This window comes from Rhincodon typus, chromosome 26 (assembly GCF_021869965.1).
Source record: "Rhincodon typus isolate 14 chromosome 26, sRhiTyp1.1, whole genome shotgun sequence".
Taxonomy (NCBI): Eukaryota; Metazoa; Chordata; class Chondrichthyes; order Orectolobiformes; family Rhincodontidae; genus Rhincodon; species Rhincodon typus.
The window spans coordinates 37,368,506-37,386,839 of NC_063357.1; the positions used below are offsets into that span (position 1 = coordinate 37,368,506).

Genomic DNA, 18,334 nt, shown 5'->3' on the forward strand with positions numbered 1-18,334 from the left:
GCACATTACCACCCGCGATTGCAGAGAAGCTTGCACTGCGCTGCCTGGTGTGGTAAGTGGTCTACATATATTTTACTTTAATTCATTTGTCCCTTTGTGTTTGGTTTAAGTACAAAGCTACAAATGTCACAATGATATTTTCAAAGTCACATTTCCTAAAAAAAGGCTAAGCATGTACAATATCATAAGGATGTGCTTGGCTGAATCCAGATTGTTATGCAATATTTAAAAACAACAATGTCCCATTTATTTCTTTAAAACTAATTCTAAACGTTCATCAACTTTACTAAGAATTTTCAGCCCAACCTCAAATTCATCTGGTCCATCTCCAATACCTCCCTTTCCTTCTCCATCTCTGGTGACTGCCTCGAAACACACATCTATTTCGAGCCCACTGACCCCCACAGCTATCTAGACTACACCTCCTCTCACCCACCTTCCTACAAGAATGTGATCCCCTACTCCTAATTCCTCCGCCGTGTCTGTTCCAAGATGGGGCGTTCCACTCCTAAACATCCCAGATGTCCTTCTATTTCAAGGACCAAAACATCCCCCCTCCGGTGATCGAAAACGCCCTCAACCATATCTCTTGTGTTTCCTGCACCTCTGCCCTCACATCCCTCCCCGCAACAAAAATAAAGACAGAATCCCCCTCATCTTCACATATCACCCCACCAATCTCTGCAATCAACATATCATTCTCTGCCACTTCCGACATCTACAATACAACCCCACAACCAAAGAGATATTTCCCTCCCTACCCCTATCAGCCTTTCGTAGGGACCACTCTTTCTGTGACTCACTCGTCCGCTCCACACTCCCCACTAACCCCTCCACCCTGGCACCTTTCCCTGCAACCGCAGGAAGTGCTACACCTGCCCCTACAACTCCCCCTTCACCTCCATTCAAGACACAAAACAAACCTACCACATTGGACAGGGGTTCACCTGCACATCCGTCAATGTGGTCTACTGCATCCGCTGCTCCCGATAAGGCCTCCTCTATATCGGTCGCAAACCATTTTAACACCCCTTCCCACTCCCCGGGTGACATGTCCATCCTGGGCTTCATCAAGTCTCACAATGATGCCACCCGCAAACTGGAGCAGCAGCACCTCATTCTGCCTCGGGAGCCTACAGCTCAATGGCCTAAACATGGATTTCACCAGTTTTAAAACCTCCCCACCCTGAGTCTCATCCAATGTCCAACCCTCCCTCACATCCCTGCCTCCTTGACCTGACACAACCTGTCCATCTTCTCGACTACCTATTCACCCCTTCCACCTCACTGACCAATTCCCACCACCCCCTACCTGCACTCATCTATCACCATTCCACCTACCGTCCCCAGCTCCACCCCTTTTCTCTCTATTTATTTCAGAGCTCTCTTCCTCCTCCCCCATTTCTGAAGAAGGGTCGCGACCCAAAATGTCAACTTTTCTGCTCCTCTGATGCTGCCTGGCCTGCTGTGTTCCTCCAGCTCCACACTGTTATCTCTAATTCTGAAAGTATGACCTTTTAGGTGTACCTAAAGTATGAAGAGACCTGGTAGAAGTTTACAAAATAATGAGAGGTATAGGTAGTTATCTTTGCCCTAAGATGGGCATTTCAATCCCAGGGGGCATATTTTTTAAGACGAGAGGAGAGATTTGAAATGACATGAGGGGAAAATTTTTTTTTTTTTTAAAAATGGAGAGGATAGATAGCGTCTGGAATGAATTTCCCAAGGAAGTGATGGATATGGGTACAATTATAACATTTAAAAGACATTTGGATAGGTACATGAATAGGAAAGGTTTGGAGGGATATGGGCCAGGACCAAGCAGGTGGGACTAGTTTCGTTCAGGATTATGTTCGACATGGACTGGTTGGATCGAAGAGTCTGTTTCTGTGCTGTATGACTGACTCTATACAACTGTTCTTTCGAGTGTTTAGGTTGTATTTACAGTACTAAACATGTTTATACAAAGCTCTATAAACATATCCATAAAAATAACACCAATAAGGATTAATGCAAGTGAAATCTGGTAATGGGGTAACCTGACATTTTCAGATTGACCACAGCTGTATAATGCAGGTCTCAAGCACCTTGTAGGGTTACTTGGAGGCAAGGGCGAAAAGTCCAGTAACAGGAAACCAATGTTGAATAGGCAAATCCATCCTCAATGAAATTTCTATTTTATCTAAAGTCATTGAAACAAAGTAACTGAACGAGCATTAGTAATTTTTGATCCACTGTTTAAATTCACAAATGCATGATAATTTCATATATTGGGAGTTCAAAGAACATCTGCCAGTTAGCCATGTTAGACAATGGAGCCAGACTTGTGAATATATGGTATTTCAGTAGCTGTTTCTCAGCAGCACAACAAAGAAAAAAAATGGACAGGAATAAAACCTCTCTTTGCTTGTTTCTGTCATTATCTCTGCAGCCAACACCCAGAGAAAATGCAAATTGAGAAAATAACCAGTCACTGAGAATTCAAAAGGTATCCACAAACTTCACCACTGCTAAGGAGACCAAACAGCTGTGATCTCACTTTGAAATCTAACACCTCAAGGACTCCAAGAGCTTTCAAATTGCATAATCTTCATTCTTCTTGTCTATACCAGACACAGACTCCTTTGTAAAATGTTACCTGTGATTGCACGAATTTTGTTAACTTTTTTTCTCAGGGTTAGAAGGTAATAAAAAGCTTTTTCTTTCACTCAATAAACTTTACAAAATTGGCTCCTTAATTTTGACTAATACAATATTTTAATTACAGCAAAATGGCTGTATGCTAAGGAATAAAATTAGTCATTGCAAATGACTAAGATGGGGGAATAAAGAGAGGGGAAACAATTTACCGCTCATCATCTGGTCATTACAAGATAGAAAGAGGACACTGTATGATTGAATTTAGAGATTTGTGCATATGGAGACCCAAATGGCTTTGTTTGCACAGCCCAAGATGGTCAATTAATAAAGTAGTCAAATTGGTTTATTCCAGATCTATAAAATGGAGGGAGGGAACAAAGAGCCAGGGTGCATGGAAGTTGGGTGTTGGTGGGATAAGAAGAAAGAGAAAGATGAGACGTTCCTTCATTATACAAGAATATGGAGATCTTATAGTAGAAATATAGAAACTTGTAAAATTGTGAAACAAACAATCAGAATTAATTTCAATTGCTTCTAGCTTAAAATAATTTCTGAACAGAAATTATTCAGGCCCAAATCTCTCCGTTTTCTAAATTAGGTTTAGAATTCCTTTAAATCAAGAATTTTCTTTTAAAAAAAAGTTTATTTCATCAACACTTACTTTGCCTGTTTTTCCTTCCTGGTTACATTTTGGACATTCCCAGCAATTTGGCAACTCATCATTTATAAGCCCTTCAGACTCCTCCACCTGATGTTAAAAGGAACATGAATGTATTGTACACATGCACGAATCAAACAATATCAGATCAAAAATAGCTAGGTAACTGAAGCACGTCATCCATATCTGTCAAATGTCTGTAACATATCAGGCAAAAAGTTAGCAATATTAGTGATTTTTTAATAAATGAATAAAAGTAGCCTTATTTGATTGAAGGAAAGGTTGAACAATAAATCAGCTCAATTTTATAGTACAAAGTTCAGTTGCTGAAAATGTTAACATTATTTGCTACACAGTCCAGTGTGTATGCAGTTTACTTTATCGCTTTGGACTTGATTACAAAGGAGACAAGAGTCAACAAGCAACAGAGAACTCTTACTTTCATGAAACAACCTGACCAGCTGAAACATTCAGAAACCTAACTCATTGGGAATGCTAAGTATCATGATTTTAACAAGGCACTATGCATTGATGGACTGCAAACTCAACTTGACTGGAATGAGCCAGATACACACAATTGATTCACAAAGCAATTTACTGCACTCTCTCCATATCCTTATGGTCATTAGAGTCCAGAAATCTGTTGATTTTGATCTTGAACCTGCTCAATGATTGAGCTTCCACAGCCACCTCGGGTACAAAATTCCAAAGATTCACTATACTCTGAAAGAAGAAATTCCTCTTAAATCCACCTGCGCCTTGTCCTGACATTGTGTCCCCTGTCAGGAAAAGTATCCTAGCTATACACATCTTGCCACAGCCCATGAGAAATTTTTAACTTTCAATAACACTCATTCTTTGAAACTCTAGGGAATATCGAACCAGTCTCCTCATTCAATTCCATTATCCCAGGGATTAATATAGTGCACTGCAGTTTAACTCCCTCTATGGAAAGTATATCCTTCCTTAGATAAGGAGATCAAATCTGTACACAATATTCCAGGTGATATCTAACTAAGGTTCTATACAACTGCAGCAAGACATGTTTACTTCTGTACTCTAATCCCTTTGGAATGAATGCCAATGTACCATTTGCTCTCTATTACTAATACTTCAGATAAAAAGAGAGAGAGAGAGAGAGAGAGAGAGAGAGAGAGAGAGAGAGAGATAGAGATCTCTCCAAAATGCTCAAGTGGATCTATGGATTCCTTGTTGGTAGTGGTAGGTTGATGCATTATGCTTAGGCCATCTGGCTTACCTGCGTTGCTGAGAAACTTCTCAGTCTGTCTCCAGGGTAGCAACTGCAATTTCTTTAGAACATAGAACAGTACAGCACAGTACAGGCCCTCTGGCCCACGATGTTGTGCTGACATATTATCCTACTAAGATCAATCTACCCTGCATACCCTACATTTTACTATCCTCCATGTGCCTATCCAAGAGTCGCTTAAAAGTCTCTGAAGTATCTGACTCCACCACCACTGCCGGCAGCGCATTTCACACGCCCACCATTCTCTGTGTGAAGAACCTACCTCTGACATCTGCCCTATACCTTCCTCCAATCACCTTAAAATTATGCCCCCTTGTAATAGTCATTTTAGGCATGTCTACTTTAAAAACTAGTGCAAAGCTTTAAATCGATTCAGTATTAAGTGAAATTTTTTACATGAAAAAGCTGCACACCATTGAATATCCTCTCACAAAAGAAAACTAAACACATCCCCAAATGTACCCATTTCACACATTCTGGGACAAACTGCATAAAGTATCATATTTCAAATTCATTTTCATTGCTTTTGAACACTGAATTTGGTTCTCATGCAGCCAGATTCAGAGTCTCCAAATGATTCTCAGAATTGTACACTTATTGCTTATGACAAAAGAGGAAACCATCAGCCTATTGGTTCATACCAGTTCTCAGTAAAGCATTTCCCTCAAAAGGTCCATCCAATTTGCTTTTCAAACTCTCCACTTCCAGCACCAACAACAGCATCAAGTCCCCAGCCATTACTGTTCACAACGTAAAAACGTTCTTCCTGAAACCTTCCCTGTGTCAAGTCCAAAACCTTAAATCTGTGTCCCCTGATCCTTGTATCCTCAGTTAATGACAGCAGCTTTTCTTCGTCTATCATATTTAAACCTGACATAAACTTGAATACCTTAATCCAATCTCCCTTCAATGGCGCAGTATCGGGACAGCAGGGTTAATATAGCAAAAGTTTGAACTCAGAAACAAACAAAAATAAAGTACATCATAGGAAGCAGGTGTGTGATTGGATACTGAAAATTTTTTATGAAATCCTATTAATCAATCTAGTTAGGGAATTTCAAATCAGAGTGATTAGAACAAAATTGAAAATCGGTGAAACACAAGAATAGAGGCATTCATTAGCTTTTTAGAAAAATACAATTAACTAAAATTCAACAAAAAAAAGTGACAGGACAGGTGATATGTTGAGACTCCAGTATGTGGCATCCCATGGATAGAACTGGAAAAACTCAATTTTACTTACAAATTCCATCCTTCTCTCTCATTCATCTGTTCCATCTCCAACTGTTTTTTCCCTACCTTGACTTCTGTTTCAATTTCTAGGGTTAGACTGTCTTCTAATATCCATTTCAAATCTAGCAGTTCCCATTGTTGCCTTTACAACATTTTATCACATTCTGCTTCATGTAAGCCTCCATTTCATTCTCCAAGTTTCTCAACTGCATCTGCTTCCCAAATGTGTTCCTTTTCCCTCAACTGAGGATTTCCATTCCCACTGTGTTGGAAAGGGCCCTCAGCGGCACCAGACTCATCTTCCACATTTCTGCCTCACCCTTTGTCCTTCCCTCCCAGAACAATAGGGCTCCCTTGCACTCACTTTCTACCCCACTGGCCTTGGTATTCAATGATTCATCTTCTGCCATTTTCTCCACCTCTAGTAGACGTCATCTTCAAATACATCCTCCCGTCCCCGGTCAGCATTCAGTAGGGACCACACCTTGTTACATCCCCAACACTTCTTCACCAACCCCCATGGTACCATTCCATTCAATTGCGAAAGGTGCAGCACTATCCTTGTATCTCCTCAGTGTCCAAAATTTCAAAATACACCTTCCAAGTGAAGCAGCAATTTACTTGTACTTTTTAATTTAGTCTACTGTGTTCACACATCTCCTCTATGTTGATGAGGCCAATTACAAACTGGGTATTAAGTATTGTGGAACACCTTTGCTCTGTCTGCAAGAATGACCTCCACCTTCCAGCCACTTGCCGTTTCAATAACCATATTGCTGGAAGGTGGAGGTCATTCTTGCAGACATAGCAATAACCATTTTTCTGTCCTAGATCTGTTGGAGCATTCCAGCAAGGACCAAAGCAAACTGGAGAAGTGGTACCTCCTTTTCTGCTTGGATGCGTTACAGTCTTCAGGACTCAATACGGGGTTTAACAACTTTAGACCATGAACTCTGTCTTGTTTTGATAAGCCACCCCAAGTGTCTGGTTTGTGTGGGTTTGCTTTCAGAACAGCCAAGCCTTAAGCAAACTGGTGCATGGTTAATAAAAATTATGAAAGTTGAATTTGTAGCTTAAATTTTAGTGGGAAGGGGAAATAGTTTTCCATTTATAGGATATTGTAAGCGTTCCTAGGGAAAGTAGGTGCTGTATCATTGGGATGGCATTCATCTGACCACCGCTGGGTCCAGTGGTCTAGTGAGTTGAATAACTATCGTGTATAACTAAGGTTATAGGGAGGGTTTTAAACTAATGGGGAGCGGTCAAGGCACCATGAGGGAAGTTGTGAAGGTGGAATTAAGCATATAAACTGGAGGAGTATGCCAGCAGGTAGACCTAGAAGTGGCAAAACAGTAAAAAGACAAAACTAACGGCTTAGTATTTTAACATGCCTAGCATTCACAGAAAAATGGATGAATTGGCAATTTAGATAGAAATAAATATATGCATGATCTAACCAAGGCTCAAATGATAACATTCTACAGTACGTGACTTTTCAGAAAGACAGGAAGCTAGGAAAAGGTGATGGGGTAATTCTATTAAGGATGACATTAGTATAATAGGTGAAAGAAAAATGGAATTCCCAAGATAGAGATGCAGTTCGAGTAGCAATAAGAAAATAGCAAAAATAAGCAGTCACCAATTGAAGTAGTTTAAGTCATTAAAAGTAATTAGTCTAAGAAGGTGTATACAGGAAGAAATAATGGAAAGGGGTGCTGCAAGAAATATGCAGCGCATATCATGGTTGAATTTAATCTATTTATAAATTGGATAAATCAGATTACAAAAGGTAGCCTGGACAATGAGCTTGCAAGGTTTTATTTGGGTCAGCTTAGAGTGTGAGCCTCACAGCGCGGAAACAGATCCTTTGGTCTAAACTGTCCGTGCCGACCAGATATCCCAATCTGACATAGTCTCACTTGCCAGCATTTGACCCAGATCCCGCTAAACCTTCATGTTCATAAGCCCATCCAGATGCCTTTAAATTGTTGTAATTGTACCGGCCTCCACCACCTCCTCTGGCAGTTCATTCCATAAACACACCACCTGTGAGAAAAAGTTGCCCTTCACGTCTTTAAAACTTTCCATTCTCACCTTAAGTCTGTGCCCTCTAGTTTTGGACTCTCCCACTCTGGGGAAAAGACCTCAGCCTATCCATGCCCCTCATGATTTTATAAATTTCTATAAGTTTACTTGTCAGCCTCCTACGTTCCAGGGGAAAAAAAAAGCCCCGGCCTATTTAGCCTCTCCCTAAAGCTCAAACCCTCCAATCCTGGCAACATTCTTGTAAATCTTTTAGAACAGAAAACAAAGAAAATTACAGTACAGGAACAGACCCTTCGGCCCTCCAAGCCTGCACCAACATGCTGCCCATCACAACTAAAACCTCCTACCCTTCCAGTGACCGTATCCCTCTATTCCCACCCTATTCATGTATTTGTCAAGACGCCCTTTAAAAGTCACTATTGTATCTGCTTCTGCTTCCACTACCTCTCCCGGCGTGAGTCCCAGGCACCCACCACCCTCTGTGTAAAAAACTTGCCTCGCACATCACCTTTAAACCTTGCCCCTCGCACCTTAAACCTATGGCCCCTGGTAACTGACTCTTCCACCCTGGGAAAAAGCTTCTGATTGTCCAATCTGTCCATGCCCTTCATAATCTTGTAGGCCTCTATCAGGTCCCCCCTCAACCTCAGTCATTCCAGTGAGAATGACCCAAGTTTCTCCAACCTCTCCTCATAGCTAATGTCCTCCATACCAGGCAACATCCTGGCAAATTTTTCTGTACCCTCTCCAAAGCCACCACATCATTCTGGTAGTGTGGCGACCAGAATTGAACACAATTTTTAAAATGTGGCCTAACTAAGGTTCTGTAAAGCTGCAACATTACCTGCCAATTTTTAAACTCAATGCCCCAGCCGATGAAGGCAAGCATGCCATATACCTTGTTGACTACCTTTTCCACCTGCGTTGCCACTTTCAATGACCTGTGTACCTGTAGGCCCATCTACCTATCAGTACTGTTAGGGGTTTTGCCATTTACTGTAGATTTTCCATCTGGATTAGACCTTCCGAAATGCATTACTTCACATTTTTCTCGATTAAACTTCATCTGCCATCTCTTTGCCCAAGTCACTAACTGATCTATATTCAGTTGTATCCTTTGACGGTCCTCATCGCTATCCACAATTCCACCAACCTTTGCGTCATCGGCAAACTTACTAATCAGACCAGTTATATGTAAACGATTTGGCAAATGTATTACAAACAGCAAAGGTCCCAACACTGATCCCCGAGGAACGCCACTAGTCACAGCTCTCCATTCAGAAACACACGCTTCCTCTGCTACCCTCTGTCTTCTATGATAGAGCCAGTTTTTTTCATCCATCTTGCAAGCTCACCTCCAACCCCGTGCGACTTTACCTTCTGTATCAGCCTGCCGTGAGGGACCTTGTCAAAGGCCTTACTGAAGTCCATGTAAACAACATCCACTGCCCTACCCTCATTGATCATCTTCGTCACTTTCTCAAAAAACTCAACCAAGTTAGTGAGACACGACCTCCCCTTCACAAAACCATGTTGCCTCTCGCTAATATGCCCATTGATTTCTAGGTGGGAGTAAATCCTGTCTTGAATAATCCTCTCCAATACTTTGCCTAGAATCCTCTCCAATAATTTTTTGGACCATCTCAAGTTTAACAACATCCGTCCTACAAGGAAGGCTACCAGAGCTGTACACAGTATTCTAAAAGGTCCTGTACAGCTGCATCATGACATAGCAACTGATGTACTCAATGCACTGATCAATAAAGGCAAGCATGCCAAATACCTTCCTTACCACCCTGTCTACCCGCAACTCCACTTTTAATGCACCTGCAGCCCTAGGTTCCCTTGTTCAGCAACACTCCCCGGGGTCCTACCATTAACTGTACGAGTCCTGCCCTGATTTGCATCATCAAACTGTAACAACTTAACATTTATCTAAAAACTCCACCTGCCACTCCTTGGCCCATTGGCCCATCTGATCAGGGTCCCCACTGTACTGAGATGATTATCTTCATTGTCCACATGACATCAAAAATTGGTGGTGATCTGTAAACTTACTAACCATACCTCCTATGTTCACATCCAAATCATTTATATAAATTACAAAAAGCAGTGGACCCAGCACCAGTCCCTGTGACCAGCAGTGTGCCACAGGCCTCCAGTCCAAAACGCAGCCTTCTACCATTACCCTGTCTCCCACCTTTAAAGCTAAATTTGTATCCAATCGGCTAAATCCCCCTGGTTACCATGTGATCCAACCTTACTAACCAGTCTGTCATGAAGGACCTTGTCAAATATTTTTCTGAAGTCCTTACAGACAACATCTACTGCTCTGCCTTCAGTCTTCTTTGTCACCTCTTCAAAAAATTCAATTAAGTTAGAGACAGAGACATGACTTTCCACACACAAAGCCATGTTGACTATCCTTAATTGGTCCTTTCCTTTCCAAATGCACGTAAATCCTGTCCCTCAGAATCCCCTCCAACAACTTACTCACTATTGACTTCAGGCTCACCAGTCTATAGTGCCTTGGCTTTTCCTCTCAGACTTTAAATAATGCACCACATTAGCCAACTTCCAGTCTTCTGGCACCTCATCTGTGGTTGTTGCTGATACTGATACAAATATCTCAGCAAGGGGCCCAGCAATCTCTTCCCTAGTTTCCCACAAAGGTCTGGGAAACACCCCATCAGGTCCCAGGGATTTATCTACATTTGTGCGTTTTAAGACCTCCAGCACCACCTTTTCTGTAATATGAACTCTTTTCAAGATATCACTATTTATTTCCTCAAGTCCACTAGCTCCCATGTCCTTCTCCATAGTAAATACTGACAGAAAATATTTGTTTAGTATTTCACACACCTCTTGTGGTTCCCCACACAGACAGCCACATAAGGAGCCCCATTCTCTCCCTAGTTACTCTTTTGCCCTGAATGTATTTATAGAATCTCTTTAGATTCTCCTTAGCTCTATTTGCCAAAAGCTATCTCATGTCCCCTTTTTATTCTCCTGATTTTCCTCTTAAGTAAACCCCTACCACCCTTCTACTCCTCTAGGGCTTTGGAACACCACATTCTACAGCCAACCAGACAGAAGGCTATTCTAGATTTGAGACTGTGCAATGAGACAGGATTAATTGACAGCCTCAAAATAAAGGTGTTCCTAGATAGCTGAGATAATTAGGGAAGTGAATTCCACATTCAGTTTGAGGAAAGTATTTTAAATTTAATTAAAGGAAATAAGGATATGAAGATTGTGCTTGCTAAAGTTATTTGGGGTATTATGGGGTTATAAGATGGCCAATAAAGATGCACTGAAAGACATTTAAGTAGATCTTTCATAATACTGAAAAGGTATGTTCCAATGAGAAAGACAGACTCTTGGAGAAGGATACATCATTCTTGGTTAACTATGGAAGTTAAAGATAGAATTTTTCTTTCAAATTGGCATTATAGTTCCACAAAGATCAGTTGCAGCTCAGCTGACAGAACAAAAAAAAAGACCAAAAAATAGTAAGAGGGATTATAACAGAAAACTAGCTAGATAGGAGGAGTTTCTACAAGTACTTAAAAAAGGTAAAACTAACTAAAGTGAAGATTCATTCTCCAGATAGAGTCTGGGGTATTAATATTGAAAAATGAGGAAATAGCAGCTGCATTGAACAGATATTTTGTCTTTTATATGTGAAGACACACCCAAACATCCCAAATAAAATTGTACATCAAGTAGTAAAAGGGAGGGTGGAATTTCAAACAACTGCATTCACCAGGGAAACAGTACTGAGAAGTAAAGGCTGACAAGTCCTATGTTCTGATGGACTTCATCTTAGAGTCTAAAAATGAAGTGGCTGCTGAAATAGTAAACACGTTAGTTTTAATTTTACAAAATTCTTTAGAATTCTTTCGGTCCATCAGATTTAAAAACGCAAATATAGGTCCTCTTATTCGAGATTGAAGTGATACAGAAAGCAGGAATTACAGGCCAGTTAGCTTAACATCAGGGAAAATGCAGGAACCTATTATTAAAGACTGTTACAGCGATGCACTTAGGAAAACTTAACACAAATAAGGCAGAGTGAACATGGTTTTGTGAAAGGGAAATAGCGTTTGATGAAATTACATTTTTTTAAGAAAATAACTAGCAACTTAAATAATAGGTAAGCTGTAGTTGTGGTGTGCTTGAATCTTTAAAGGTATTTCACAAAGTGTCACTTAAAATGGTTACTGTGCAAAATAAGTGTGTGCTGTAATGTGTGTATTTTGTACAGTGGGGGAGACGGATGGGAGAATTTGGTGGAGGGGTGGGAGTTGTTGGAGAAGAGGTGATATTGGATAGACTATCCATGGCATGAATAGGGGATTGGTTTGTCTAATGCAGACAGTTATTAAAATTTTCTAACGACGCAAACATCGGTAGGAAAGTCAACAGAGTATAAAATCGGATAATGATAGGTTAAATGAGTGAGTAAAATTCAGTAAACGCAAAGTACAATGAGGGATAATATGAACTTGCCCACTTTGGCAGAAAGAAAGAAAAGCAGCATATTATTTAATTTGAAAGTTTGGACAATCCAGAATTGTACAGCAATGTGCGTGTCTTGTTACATAAATTACAGAAAGTTAATTTGCAGATACAAGTAATTAGGAAGCCAAATAAAATGCTGTCACTTATTGCAAGGGGAATGGAGGTAAATTAGTAACGTTCACTATGGTTGTACAGAGTGTTGGTGAGACTATATATGCAGACGTCTTATGTCTTATTTAAGAAAGAACATAACTATTAGAAGGTTCATACATCTGATTCATGGGATGAAGGGTCTGTCTTGTAAGCGAAAAGATTGGTCAGTTGGGCCTGCATCCACTGGAGTTTCAGAACCAGGGAGAATCTTACTGAACCTGTCAAGTTTCCTCATAATCTTGCAAGAGTGGATGCTTGGTGGAAAGACTTAGGTGACAGCATGGTAGCAAAGCATATGAGACCTTGGGCTTCATAAGAAGTGACAGAATACAAGAGGGATGTTGGGCTTCATTCTTATAAAGCTGTTTTGGTCACTAAAACAATGCATTCTTGAGACATGTGCAAGCATACTCAAGGGAGTGCAGGAAAAATTTACAACAGTAGTTCCAGGGATGAAGAACTGTAGTTATAAGATTAAGTTGGAATGGCTGGGGTTGTTCTCCTTGGAGGAAAATAGAATATAAGAATAATAATGTACGAGATTATAACAGGCTTACGTTACATAGACAAGGTAAAACAATCCACATCAATAAATCCATGTCCCCTAGTCCTGGTACTAAAAGTTTAGGCAAGAAATGCATGGGAAGCTTTTTCCTTAAAAAAAGACAGAAGTGGTAAAGATCTGGAACCCACTGCCTAGAAGGGTGAAGGAAGTGGAGTTTATGAATGATCTAAAAAGGAAACCAGTTGAGCAGTTTAATGAAATAATTCCACAGGGTACAATGATTGAGTGGAGGAGTGGGACTGACTGGATTGCACCGTAGAGAGCTAGCATGGATTTGATGGGCCAAATGATCACCTTCTGTGCTGTAAATGACACTATTACTACTGGCACTAAACTATCCACTTAAAATAACTCTTTTCTCTTTCACACATTCAAATTAATCTCATCAACAACCTTTTAAATCTGAAAACAAAAATACAGGAATTTAGGAACTTTAAAATATGACCAATGAGGTCATCGAGATCAAACATACCTTCAGACATCCTGGGTGTAATATTTCATTGCAGATGGAGCATTCCATTAAGCTAGCATTAAATTTCTCTGCTTCATCCACCACATTGTCTTCCTTTCCTGCCTCACCGCAAATCTTGCAGACTGCAGTGTGTGGTAGCACGGGCTGCAACAAAGTGTTACAGGTCAATAGATTCTAGTCTAATTTAAAATAATATACTATGTAAAACACCCTATTTCTAATACCACTCAGATAGTAAGAACTGCAGATGCTGGAGTCAGAGGTAGCACAGTGTGGAGCTGGAGGAACACAGCAGGCCCTTTCGAAGAAGGGTCCCGACCCAAAACGTCAACTTTCCTGCTCCTCTGATGCTGCCTGAGCTGCTGTGTTCCTCCAGCTCCACACTGTTATTCCTAACACTTACTATTCATTACCTTAGTTTGAGACATATTTTGGAACTCCAGATAAATTTCATGATGACGGTGAATGTAGCAGCATCAATGCACCATGTTGCACAATTCATGAACAAGTTTAATCCTACTTTGACTTTCTAATTACAGCGACATAGCTTGGATAATTGTTCAGCAAAAGACCAAAATCACCTGTGACTGAAACTGGTTGCAGTGTCTATCTCAAGCTACTGTGATGCGCTTTATAGATATTAGTGTAAATAGTGTGATTCTGCTCATACTATTTGCGAAAGGAATCACTAAATCTACAGAAGGACAATTGCTGATGTACACTCTGCATAGACCTTTGGCATAAAACAAAACCGGCATAGTTTGTTAGCACTGTTAAAATAATTGTATTAACCATCGTAATAATTGGCAACACTTTTTCTGATGTGTAGAAAATCAAACTCTGCTATTGTATCGTTACGGGACAAGGAATCGTGGCTCTGGTTACGGAAGGGTTTGGATTTCAAGTTAGTAACATATGGGTGTTGGCTACTTGTGTGAAGGGTCTGAAGAAAAAGTAGGTCAGACAGATTTTCCAGAATATGACCTCATCCAACACATCTCAAAGAGCAAGAAAGCCCTGGAGGGTTAATGAATGGTTTGCATTGCACTGGGTCAAAACTGTGGGGCATAGGGTGGCACAGTGGCTCAGTGATTAGATCTGCTGCCTCACAGCACCAGGAACCTGGGTTCAATTCCAGTCTTGGGCAACTGTGTGGAGCTTGCATATTCTTCCAAGATCCACTGACTGGCAATGAAATCAATAGCACGTTAATTAGTTTTTAAATAATGTTGGTTGGGAGAAAAACATCAGTCATAAAAAAAAAGAGAACCAACCTATTTTATGTAAAACAGCCCTGTAGTCTCTCCTATGTCCACTCAAGGGGGAAAACATTATCTCAGTTTCACGTCTTATTTGAAAAGCACCTCTGCCAATGCAGTAGTCTCAGTATTGCACTGAAATGAGTGTCTAAATTTGCCACTCAAGTCTTAAATTAGAATGTAAACACACAAACCTTCTGACTTAAAATGATGAGGTGCTTCAACAAGCTGTGTATGGTCCATATTTTGTTATCAATTCCTGTGGTGCCACTACATAATTCAGACCAAAACCTGTAGTAGTAATTAGACGTTTGTAGCATAGAACTGGAGTATTGCTGAAAAAAATTTGAAGTTTTTTGTCTTGCATTCATCAGGACAATTTTCAAGCACACCAATTCAAGGGGAATCTCAGCAATTATGTGGTACGAGAGGACAGTGCCAGTTAATTGACAAGTAGATTCTGATTGGTAGAGGCGTTGCCAAGGAGGACGTTCAGATTCACAATGATTGACAGTTGACAGCCAAACACTAAACTTTAAACCAGAGGTTAACTCTGAACCTGCCTTAAAAAAAATGGACCAGCAAAATAGTTGTCAGCAATTTTGTTGAGTTGAAATAGAAGTGTTCTCCCTGTCAACAGTGATCAGGGGCCTGTGTATTGATATTTGCAGCTTTCAGTCCACACAAGCATACTAATCTGCCAGTATTAGGCACATACAGCCTACATCACACCAGCATTGAAATTCATCTACCACATTACTCACATGTGAGGTAGCTATAGTAGAAGTGCGAAACTGCTAGCTTCACTTGTTGCTTAAACTTTTGAGAAACCTTACCATTCCAGAATAATCAGAAGTCGACTAGACAATTTTCAGGACCAAAAGGAGACCGTCGTAGGGCCTTTGAACGATACACAGCGAGAAGTGACTGGATCAAGGTAGCCATTACCATGGTAGGATGCTTCTGATGCGCCCTATTTCAGCATCAAGTTTGTATGGTGAACGAATGGCTCAAGTCCTATTTTAGCAGGTTGCTCATAAGTTCACTCAAAGTGCACAAAATTGTAGGAAGCCCAATGTGTCTACTATCCAATGAGGGTATGCGTGTGGTAGACAGCAGTGAAGAACCTTTTGCTGATTTCTCAACTAGGACATTGAGAAAAGGACTTTTTACTCAGAATGGAGCCTGTTAAGACGTGTAAGGAATTTCTTACATGCAGCTGCAAATTCACATACAGTAAACACATCAGAAACATGCGAGGGTGGATGCTGAGGTGTTAGACTATCAAAGACATATTTCTCATGGAACTCAAAAGATTTTAGCAAGAAACAAAAAACAGAGGTTGCTGGAAAAGCTCATCAGGTCTGGCAGCATCTGTGAAGAAAAATCAGTTAACATTTCAGGTCCAGCGACCCTTCCTGAGAACTGATAGTAGCTAGGAAAATGTCGGTTTATATGCACAAGATAGGGCAGGGGGAACAGGGTAAGGACTAAATGATAGATGGGGGATAGAGCCCAGAGAGAGAGAACAGCTGGACAGACAAAGTAGTGGATAACAATCTAGGTGGGAGGGTGAATAGCTGTTAATGGGGACTGTTGGTGGCTAACAACAGGTAATGTGCAATGGCAGACAATGTAATAACAAGGCCTGTGTATGGGGTTGGGGCTAGGACATGGGAGAATACAGGCCCTAAAATTATTGACCTCAATGTTGAGTCAAGTCCGGATGGCTGGAGGGCTCCCAAGTGGAAAACGAGGTGTTGTTCATCTAGCTTGGGCTGAGCTTCGCTGGAACTTGTAGCAAGCCTGAGACAGAGACAGATGTTGGCCAGGGAACAAGGTGGTGTGTTAAAGTGGCAGGCAACTGGAAGCTCAGGGCCTTTCTTGCAAGCAGAACATAGATATTCTGCGAAGCAGTCACCCGGTCTACACTTCTTTTCTCCAATGTAGAAGAGACCACATTGTGAGCAGCGAATGCAGTAGGCTGTGGGAAGTGCAGGTAGAGTGCTGCTTCACCTGGAAGGTATGTTTGGGCCCTTGGATACTGAGAAGGGAGGAGGTAAATGGGCAGGTGTTACACCTTCGGCAGTTGCAGGGGAAGGTGCGTGGGGCTGTGAGAGTGAAGGAAGAGTGGACCAGGGTGCCCCAGAGGGAAGCGTCCCTGCGGAAGGTGGACAAGGGAGGGAGGGGAAGTAAGTGTCTACTGGTGGCATCTCACTGGAGGCAGCAGAAACAGCAGCTGATTATCTTCTGGATGTGGATGCTGGTAGGACGGTAGGTAAGGACAAGGGGACCCTGTTGTTGTTACGGGAGGGAAGACAGGGGATGAGGGCGGAAGTACGGGAAATGGGTCAGACCTGGTTGAGGGCACTGTCAACAATGCTGAGAAATCCTCGGTTGAGGAAGAAGGTGGACATTTTGGAGCCTCACTTGACGAAGTTGGCCTCGTTGGAACATACATGATGAAGACGGAGAAATTGGGAGAATGGAGAAGATTTTTGCAAGCCCTGGCTTAGTTAGGATTCCATGCAACACATCTATTTGGACATGTTTCTAATTTTGCTGAACTCAACTCTGCATGTTTGAATTTAATGAATACTGATTCACATAAATGGTGGCAGGTCAAAATGGCAACGGCAATGACATAGCACCGCACTGCAATTCTATACTGTATGTACCACGCAAGAACCAATTTGTTAAATAGGGTAGTAAAATGTCAAATAAGCACATTGACACTGCATGGCTATCGATATGCAAGTTCTGTATGGTCTTCACAAATGCGAAGGACTCCATCACATACATGGAAAACTTGCTCAAGATTGGGTGACAAATTACTCAACCAGTCGTCAATTCATGCCATGCAGAACCAGTCATGTATAACATGGGGTAAACTGACGTCACTTTTGCGCATTTTAGGTACCTGTAAATATGCGGGATGCAGTGAGACACGAGGATATATTTTATATATATAGAATTATCACCGAGAAGCTTGTTGCTTTTGGATAGGTTCAGCAATTGCTTTTTTTCTAGCTTGCTTTTGAGAAACAGGTTTCCACTAATGCTCAGCACAGATCCAATTCATACAAATTTGAACAATTAATAATACTGTGTGTTTTGTTAGACATTGTCATGCTTGTTGAAGATACTTACAACAGACCCATTGCCAGGTTTACTGATTGCGCAGGGTGGCCTCGAGGCCACACAACATTACCAGACATTCATATTGCATGTGGAAAAAAAATTGGACAAGTTGGTCAGAATCCCAAATATGCATGTGCTAGGGATATTCTTTGCAGACAAAAAGAACATGTGAATGCATTGTTTCAACTCAACAAAACTGGTCTCAGCCATTCACTGGTTTGTTTCTCAGGGCATGCTCTGATCAATCATAGTCCATCTGGATTGAAATTTAAACAAAACTTGGCTGTTAATTCTCAAATCATTAATGGGTATATTCTCTGCAGCAATTCATCTACCAGTGTTCACTTGCAACCATGCTGCAGTCTCCTCTTAT

At 41.1% G+C, this 18,334-nt stretch overlaps 1 protein-coding gene across 1 annotated transcript in view; it reads right to left on the reverse strand.

Annotated features, from left to right (window-relative positions):
• LOC109922428 (lysine-specific demethylase 2B-like) overlaps positions 1-18,334 on the reverse strand; it is a 99,719-nt gene that overhangs the window by 66,039 nt on the left and 15,346 nt on the right. Inside the window, exons 3-4 of the mRNA XM_048612390.1 lie at positions 13,562-13,705; positions 3,302-3,388 (exon numbers count right to left, since the gene is read on the reverse strand). Coding sequence (XP_048468347.1) covers positions 3,302-3,388; positions 13,562-13,705 — 231 coding nt within the window. The remainder of the gene's footprint in view (positions 1-3,301; positions 3,389-13,561; positions 13,706-18,334) is intronic.